General features: G+C 33.5%; 2 protein-coding genes across 3 annotated transcripts; one reads left to right on the forward strand and one right to left on the reverse strand.

Moving 5' to 3' along the window:
* Positions 1–734: 734 nt before the first annotated feature.
* Positions 735–4,671, forward strand: LOC149406644 (elongator complex protein). The gene is made up of 9 exons (XM_089607961.1): positions 735–978; positions 1,090–1,182; positions 1,307–1,446; positions 1,557–1,603; positions 2,775–2,844; positions 3,120–3,337; positions 3,477–3,566; positions 4,078–4,153; positions 4,301–4,671. The coding sequence occupies exons 1-9, from the start codon at positions 812–814 to the stop codon at positions 4,489–4,491; spliced, it is 1,092 nt and encodes a 363-aa protein (XP_089464087.1). The 5' UTR covers positions 735–811; the 3' UTR covers positions 4,492–4,671.
* A 292-nt stretch (positions 4,672–4,963) lies between these two features.
* LOC149406645 (peptidase M50B-like protein) lies at positions 4,964–8,405 on the reverse strand. 2 transcript variants are annotated; one of them, XM_089607973.1, is made up of 10 exons: positions 7,958–8,381; positions 7,355–7,450; positions 6,512–6,596; positions 6,309–6,430; positions 6,164–6,188; positions 5,984–6,067; positions 5,864–5,893; positions 5,668–5,773; positions 5,525–5,589; positions 4,964–5,234 (listed from the first exon to the last, which is right to left on the reverse strand). In XM_089607973.1, the coding sequence occupies exons 1-9, from the start codon at positions 8,051–8,053 to the stop codon at positions 5,526–5,528; spliced, it is 708 nt and encodes a 235-aa protein (XP_089464099.1). In that variant the 5' UTR covers positions 8,054–8,381; the 3' UTR covers positions 4,964–5,234; position 5,525. The 2 variants fall into 2 exon arrangements, with proteins under 2 accessions (XP_089464099.1, XP_089464106.1); XM_089607980.1 differs by lacking the exon at positions 4,964–5,234 and having other exon boundaries at positions 5,521–5,594; positions 5,672–5,773; positions 7,958–8,405.
* Between the last annotated feature and the right edge of the window lie 623 nt (positions 8,406–9,028).

A 9,028-nucleotide genomic window follows, 5' to 3' on the forward strand; every position in this document is an offset into this window, starting at 1 on the left:
GCTACGTTTGGTATATGAAAGTGACTATTTACCTAAAATTTACTAAATGTTGACTATTTAGCAATGTCAAACTTTTAAATTAGCTATTTTCCAACTGGACCTTTTATTTATTTATTATTATTATAACAAATATTATTAGATTTATAATTAAGGATCTTAGAGCATCTTTAATGGTTTATTGGAGGGACTTGATAGTAAATTATACAAAATTAGAGCTAGTAACTCCACCAGTATTTCAATTTTTTTTTCCCTATTTGCTTTGTAGAGCAAATTAGCTCCAACAAAATCAATGGACTCCACTCTTTTTTCAACTAATCAGAATGGAGTAAAAAGTAGAAGAGAATAGTATTTACATGTGTGATATACTCAAGCAAAGAGAAAAATATTGGAGGAAATTAACAACATTAATATCAATTTTTTGTCACTTATAAAAAATCAGTCGAAATCCAAATATTAACATATTTAGCATCAAATCGGTCACGAACTGCAATCAGTTCGTGACTAACGTGTCACGAAATCAACCCAGCTCATGATCGATTTGGTACTAACTGTATTAGTGTTCCAATTATGATTGATTTTTGATAAGTGATAAAAAAAATTAGTATTATCATTAGAGAAATTTTTTGCTTAAATAAGTTGTAACTTGTAAAGCTTACGTGGCAAAGGAAGCTAATACTATATTAGCTTAGCACTAATGATGCTCTTAGCTTTATTTGCTCGAGGACGTTTATGCAAAATAACTAATATTTTGGGATTAGGATTTTAGGGCTTATTGTTCAAGCTTTCACCGAGCTGCAAAAAAGCCCTAACGATGTCGGATTCGGTGTTCAGAGCTCTGCGAGACGGTGCGTTGGAGGGAGAGCACGCGACCGCTCTCACAATCAAGGACTCTATCGCTTCGCCACTTGGCTCCGGAGTTTTCTCCCAATTTCTCTCCCAGATCTACTCCAGCATTTTGGCGGGAAAATCCCAGTCCCGGTTAGTTTCTACTCTCTCGCTCAAATAACAACATTGCTGATCCTGGAACTTTTTTTTTTTCATTGTTTGATTTACTTTTTGGTTCTTTTTCTACTCGGGTTGTCGAAACAGAGGTCTCGTTCTCGTCGCGTTCTCTCGAAGTCCTTCATTTTACAAGGACTTACTGAAGAGAAGAGGATTAGATGTGTCTCCGTCTCAAAAATGGTTAGCAAAGAAAAGTATAATGTGTTTTTTTTCTTCCATTCAGTTCAATTGATCGTTCAAGTTCTGTACCGGACTGAGTTTTGATTGGTAACTAACTATATCTATATGCAATGAAACTGTATAGTATTCGGATTTTGGACTGTTATACCGACCCTCTCGGGTGGAAAGAAGGTCTCACTCACGAAACTTCCGAAGTAGCTAGCTGTTGTAAGAATGTGAAGGATTTGTCTAAGTTATTGTCTATGATCGTTGAGCTTGGTCAAGGTATGATTATTTCATTTTGTTTGATCGAATATCTTTACGGATTTTGTAGATTATAGATTTACAGGATACTGAATATTCTTGTGATGTTGGCAAATGTTGTCATGGTTTAGGAATGGTTGGACAAGGGAAGGTTCGATTTTCAGTGGCTATAGACTCGGTAAAGCTGCATTGCTTTTAATTAAATTTCCAAATCGTTTAGTTTTTGTTGGTTTTGGTCAATTGTCTAAGGAAATTGTAGTGGGTTGAAAAGAATGTTGAAGTTCTTTTATTTATCTATTTTCTTTTGGGGTCGTTGAAGGTTCCTTAAGTTTGTTTTGTGGTTTATTTTTGACATTTTCTTTGCTAAAATTGTTGTTTGTACTATTTTGAATTTTAGAATTATCTGCTATGTTTTTGAACAATATATGCATAAGCATCCAGGTAAGTTTGTATCTTATTCATTTATCTTAATTTTTTTTTTCTTTCAAAACAGACATCAGATTTGAACTTTGTCTGCCTCCCCAGGAAAGTTCCTCGTATTAGTTTTAATATTTACGCATAGTCATTGTTTGGGGGGGTCGATTCATTTTGCCCTATGTTTGTGTTATCATTTCTTGTATTATGGGATGGGTAGTTTCTTTGTTACTTACACTTCTTTTTGTCCATGTGTTGAAATTTCTGATTTGTTGGTTTCTTGTCTTGTGACTTTACGAATAGTATAACTTTGTTTTGAACAAGTAGTAATTTGAGTTGTTTTAGATTTACTGAGAACCATATTGCAGTGTGCGAAATAACTGTTGCATATGCATAACTTACACCCACAATGACAAACAGGTTTAATATGATTTGGACAATTTTTTATTTAACCATTGAAGCAGGCATGGGAACTGTGAATTCTGATTGATATGGTGCATTAGAAACACGAGCCTCTAAATTGTTGATTATTATTATAGAGTATTTTACATCAAAATTTAGTGGTTTATGAAGATCCAATTGTATTAATAACGTTGCTGGTGTATAACTGTAACTTGATCGGAAATTAATCTGTATCCAAACGGATCAAGATGCTCTATGACTTGAATTGTTGGAACATGTTCCGGTTCAAATTTGCTGAACAATTTTTATTGGAAGCATTTGATTTTTTGTATTATTATACGTTATGACTTTTTCACTTTTAAGTTCTAACGAATACCGTTTGCGATTCATGTTGCTGTAGTAGCTGTATTACTTCTGTAAATATTTCATCATTATTGTAACTTATTTTCTAGATTCTAGTGCTTTTGACATTTGTTTGACCACTGCTTTTTTCATGCTGTTTTTTAATCTATTTATTTTCTTTAATACTGCAGGTAAGTGAAATGTTAAGACATACACCAGTGTCATCTGTTTCAGGCCTTTTGTGTAACCTTCGTAGCCATGGTTTGTACATGTCTTTCTTTTTCTTACGATTCGCATTGCGATTCCGTTAATTGTTTGCTCACGATTTATCGTCATTTTTTTTCTTCTGATATATTACATTGAAGTTTTACCCTGTATTTGTATATGTATGTTCACAAGCTTACTCAAATTTCAAATAATGAATTAGATTTGATGTTGGGGTTCATATAGATTAACTTATCATGTCTTGTATCTAAGTTACCGGCTCCTGTTATGTAAAATGTTGAGACTGATTTAATTTTCATTTGTGGTTACAGATCAGGTTTCGAGTCTTTTTTGGTTGTTGCATTCAGATCTTCATGAAGATAAAGTCACTGCCACCCTTGAGTATATCTCCTCTATGGTCGCAAGTGTAGAACCGTTAGATCAATATGGGAATGTACAAGTGAATTCTATTCCATTGCTTGAGCAGAATTTAACAAAGGGAAAGTTAAATGTACGGTCCAAGCGTAGAAACGGACGAGTTCGTGTCATGGTGATCTCTCTAAGACTCTATCCTTTTTTTTAATTAATTTATTATTATTGATCATTGCATGTGAGTGAGTTGCTCGTGTTCATAATACTTCTTTTAATTTGTAAAGCTAATTTCCGTATTCTTTCAACGCTATGTTCAGTCTGAAGAAATTCATGTAGGGCTATCGGGTGTTAAGTTTACATCGATTTCATCTGAAGGTGGAATTGTAAATCAGACTCTTATCCCTAAGGTAAAGCTCATGATATCATCTCCGCAGATCTCTTTTCTTTTTCATTTTGTAATTAATTTGGCGGTTTGAGTACGAAGAATTCATCCAAGGGACTACTTTCCCATGATTTCTCATTTCAAATAATGATATGATAAGAAATGCGTGAAATAATCTTTCCCATGATCTCTAGTGGATTTTTTTTTTAAACAATAATCTTTTCTATTAACAGGGCTGTAAAAGCCTAATTACAAAATTACCCTCCCACAAAAACCAGGAGGGCGGTCATCTCTAGTGGATTGCAAACCACAGGTTAATGTTTGCAAAGACAATGACTTTTTCCTTTGAAATAGATACCCAGACCTGCCGTAGCTTTCACTAAGAATTTGAAGCCTTAATTCGCCCAATAGAAAGTATAATTAATGATGGCAAATTGTTTTTTTTTTTTTTTGGTGAACAGAAACTGATTCTCCATTAATATGTAAAACAGAGATTTTTCCAAAAAATGCTAAACAAATATGCTTTCATCGTGCAGGTGCAATTTAACCTACAACTATCAGAGAAAGAGCTTACAGACAGGGCAAATGTTGTGCTTCCCTTTGAACATCAAGGTGAAAATGCGTTTATATCACTTTGTTTCTTTTGATTTCCACTATCAGGATGAGATTAGAATAGTATTCTGTGTATATAATAATAATAATAATAATAATAATAATAATAATAGTGTCTTACGTATTTTATATCCAACTGGCTTGCAGGAATTGGTAAACATATAGAAATATACGACGGTCGCAAATCTCAGGGGGATGACCAAAACGGAACAACTCATGTTTCATCAAAGAAATCAGAGACTAGTGAGTCCTGCAAGGGAGAGATTATATATTTTCGTGATTCAGACGACGAAATGCCAGATTCTGACGAGGACCCAGATGATGATTTAGATATATAGATATGGATGCCTGTTCACCATTTTAGTAAATAGGATTTAATAGTTATTTAGTTGTACCTCCTGATTTAGTTCCCTTGTTCTGATGTATAAATAATATGAAACGATGTATTGTCAATCTTTACGGCAGACAATGTCATCAATAGACTCCCAGTTTGTTAGCTCTGGGTTGTGCCTGATAAACAGGATTGAATTTTAAGTTCAATTTTCCGGCAGATTTTTGGCCAGTGTAATAAGGATAAAGGATACGCTAGAAGCAAAATATTAATAATCGTTGGCTTTTATTATTAATATTATTATGGGAGGTTGATAGGATTCTAGGTGGAGTTTTGGTTAATATTGATTGAATTTAACCGAAAATTTGGTTAACCATGTAATTCACCACTTACCCAGTTTTTGTAAGTGATCTCTCACTCTTTTGTGCATCAGCTGTAACAACGTAGGATTATAAGCCGAGAGCCATTAAAAAAATGGCTATTCGAAAAAAATATTAAAATATACGTGGAGGCATGACCTAAACCTCAAATCAATCTCCAACCTCTACAATAATCAATCATAATTTCGCTACCAAGAATTATAATCCAATAAAACTACCCTGAATGAGAGGGTGAAAAGAATGAAGGCATGGACAATTCAGTGTGAATCCAATTATGCTATATAATAATGCGGAAGTATGTCCCTGAAGAAGATAACCGAGCGAAGCCACTGAGCATTGTAGAAATGAAGAGACGAAATTATTCGAGAATCTGAACAATGAAAAGCAATCTCCATAGTTTTAGGTAAATATTATCAGTGATAAAAGCAACAAAATATGACATGAACACGGACAAGTTTCTTGAAGACATATACAGTATCACAAACAAAGAAAGTTTAGAAATCATATAATATTTTAATATCGTGCAATAAGAGTCACACGTATCGAGTTATTAATTATGAATGAATAAACAGTATCAGAATACCACGACACGAGACCAATTTCAGGATACTCTTGTGAAGCTAAGTCAAAAGTCAAAGATGGACACAGAGCTAGATTTACCTCAAGATAAGATGACGAGTCCAAGATACATGGATGCACAAAGAAATACGAATGATATCATTCCCCTGAAAAAAAAAAAAGAGGTAATTATTTTATATATATAAGAAAAAAGAAATGAAAGATTTTTTATTTAAAGACTATACCATATGACTCCCCAGCCGACGCCATTGCAAGGGCAAGGGCAAACTTCCGCAAATTTTTCAGCATCGCTCGAGTTGACTCGTCGAGATATTAAATCATCATAGATATCTACAATTCGCGGCTCAATATATTTACTAAAAAAAAAAAAATAGGACTTATGAAAGTAGAATTAAAGAGTTGTAGTGTCATTGTGCATACCGTACACCGAAAACAAGCTGTTCATTACACCTGAAAATTAGACAGCAATTCTTGATTATCACCGTAACAATATACTTCAAAGTTGCTTCATATAAATGTGTGAAATCTATAGAAACATACCAATAAAAAGAATGACATATCGAAGAATACGGACGGTCGTTTTCTCTTGCAAAACCCATACGATCGCAAGGAATATAATGAATCCTGTGTTATTCAATACACAAACAAAAGGTTAGAAGAGAAGAATGTAGATAGATAAATAAAGCAATAATATCTCGACATCTTGACAGGAGTACTGACCGATGCAAAGTCCCCGGAGTGTCCACTGATGCGAAATTAAAAAAAAAAAAAAAAAATCGCAACCAAAATTAGCAACAAAAAAAATCCTAAAGAAATGAATACGAAGATCGATATACTAAATCAGCAACCGAGCTAAAGATCTTACGTTCTTAGCTATGAAGAGCACAACAACAAGAGCAAGAACGAAGCAACCAGCGGCGATTCTTGCGGTCAAGAGGTTTGTCGATGCGAGTATCAAAGCCATTCCCCAGAATGACGAGCCAAGGTCTGCGTTGCATTATTAGATATTAAATTACGAAAAATCGAGAGAGACTATCAGTAATGAGGAATTTAGGGAGAGTGTATTACATCCCGCGGGTAAGATCACCCAATATGCACCGCCACGTGTTTGTGTTACGCCGCCCTCGTTCGCATGAACTTGGATTCCCTCAACCTAAACATTCACATAGATCAAAACATAAACGGAAAAAAAATGAAAGTGGGATGACATAGATTAAAAAGGCCTAAGCGCTTTAAGCACAAGAAAACAAAAAAGCAGCAACAGGACAACACAAATATTTATTAACGGATTATACTACAAATATTTCTTATAAAAGACTGCAAGGACAATCGGACAACTATTGATTAAGTTCGTTTCAAACAAGAAATGTTTCTTTTTGTGTATTGACACTAGATTCAGATATACTAGAGAAGATATATTTGCCATAAAGTACGATAGATCAAAACGTAAACGAAAAAAAAAATGGAAGTGAACTTGAATGACATAGATTAAAAAGAGCTAAGCGCTTTAAGCACAAGAAAACAAAAAAGCAACAACAGGACAACATAAATATTTATGAACGGATTAAACTACAAATATTTCTTATAGAAGACTGCAAGGACAATCAGGCAACTATTGATTAAGAGTGTTTCAAACAAGAAATGTTTCTTTTTGTTTATTGACATGAGATTTAGATATACTAGAGAAGATACATCTGCCATAAAGTACGATAGAAGACTGGAAAAAAAAAAAAAAAAAAGATGAAGATATTAACAAGATAAGTTCGTGAAAATCTTGTTACAGGGATTCATCAAATTCATTGCTGATTTTCCGTAAAATGGACATAAACTACAGGATATAGGCTTACATAAATAGAATTATAGAAGAGATTGAATAAAAAAAATGGAAAAAGGGAAAAAGAATCTACTAACCTTACCACAGGTGAGAATGCAAGCGATTGCATGACTAGCTTCATGAAGGAACACAGTGATGAGCTTAAACGGTGTGAGTAGTACAGTCCTCCATAGCTTCCACATAAAAAAAAAAAAAAAATCAGAACCCAAAGGCAAATTCGATTAAGGGAAAAAAAAATTACTGAAGTAATATATGAGAGTGTGGGAGTTATAGAAACACTACATTGCAGATAAACTAGGCTTACGAGTACCTAAAATCACTTATTAAAATCATGTAAAAAATTCCAATTGCGACTTGACCAAAATAATCTTGAGTGATGAAATATCAGATCCTGGCATAAGTTCTATTCATGAAGAATTAAAAAAAGAAATTCCCTAAACAAATTATGTATGAAAATGTTCTCTGTGACTCTCAACTCAACTCAGATCAGCAAGCATTTCAGCACAGTTGACGTTTGCAAAAAAGGCAAAAGGAAAACCTAGCTCTTTTTTTTTTCCTTTTCATTGTGAACTTATCTACTTTTTTTTTTTTTTTTTTCATTCGATGCCTTTATTTGGGGAACCCGAGAAAGTAAAAAGTTCCGACCGGAATATAGAAAAGACGAGGGATCTTAGTCTTACCAACAGAATGACGACAGTGAAGATTCCGATTGTCGACATAAAAACGACCTGGTCATGGTCGCAACAGTTCTTAAGCTCCCAATTAGGCGTTACCATTATTTGCGCTTTTTAATCTTCTCTGCGAAGAAATCAATCGAAGACAAAGCTGAAACCTGCGAATTTCGGTTAAGCACAGAGATCACAATGGAAGAGGAACAAAATGTTCGTCGGATTTGAGAATTGCTGGGAAGCAAAGAAAGCGATAATTATAATCGAAACAGAAGAAGAGTTCAAAGGGAGTCGTTGAGCTGAGTTGAGTTGCCCAATCATACGCAATCTATTTTCTCCTTTAATTATAAATAAAGTTTGAAAACCCGGTCATGATTCCAAAAAAATAAAAATAAAAAATAAAATTTGAAAACCCGGTCTTGTTTTTCGTTATTTGATTTTTCCTCTTTTAGGTTTCTAATTCTAAGTGTCTTTCTAAGTTCTAATCTAACACGGTTTTTTTTTTAGAAAACATAATCTAACACGGTTTTGATGTTTCAATTTTCATGACTTTTTGCCAAGCCCTTTTTTTTTTTTTGAAATTCTGAAGATACTAATTCGTTCTAAAAAAAATCGATAATTGACATGAGAATTTACTCCAAAGAATCCGAAATTTCATAAATGAAAACTTATTTGCATTTATTTTTCTTCCTCGAATTATCGGGTTAACAAAAAAATATAATAAGGAAATAATTGTTGGCGTAAACAAAATTATGATTAAATTAAATAAGTAATTATGACAAGAGAAGATTTTATCGCAGTTGTAAAAGAACAATATAATTGAATGAGGTGGGCTCGGAAGATTAGTACAAAGAATTATATAAAAATGCTCGAAGATGAGATCATGAGAATAATAATAAATATACTTTTTTTAAGGATCTGAACATCTATTTATAGATCCTGGATCTTCTTACGAGATGTGTATTCATGACACATCAAGACAATTGATCTTCCTACTCAAAAAAAGGCAATTGATCTTCTCCATCCAATTTGCGATATGTGTCTTCGTCGATCCAGAATTAGCAAGGTTTGAAATGCTGTGTT

The sequence above is a fragment of the Urtica dioica genome, chromosome 1 (assembly GCF_054948205.1).
Source record: "Urtica dioica subsp. dioica isolate 48M chromosome 1, U.dioica_male_clone48M_v1_H2, whole genome shotgun sequence".
NCBI classification, from domain to species: Eukaryota; Viridiplantae; Streptophyta; class Magnoliopsida; order Rosales; family Urticaceae; genus Urtica; species Urtica dioica.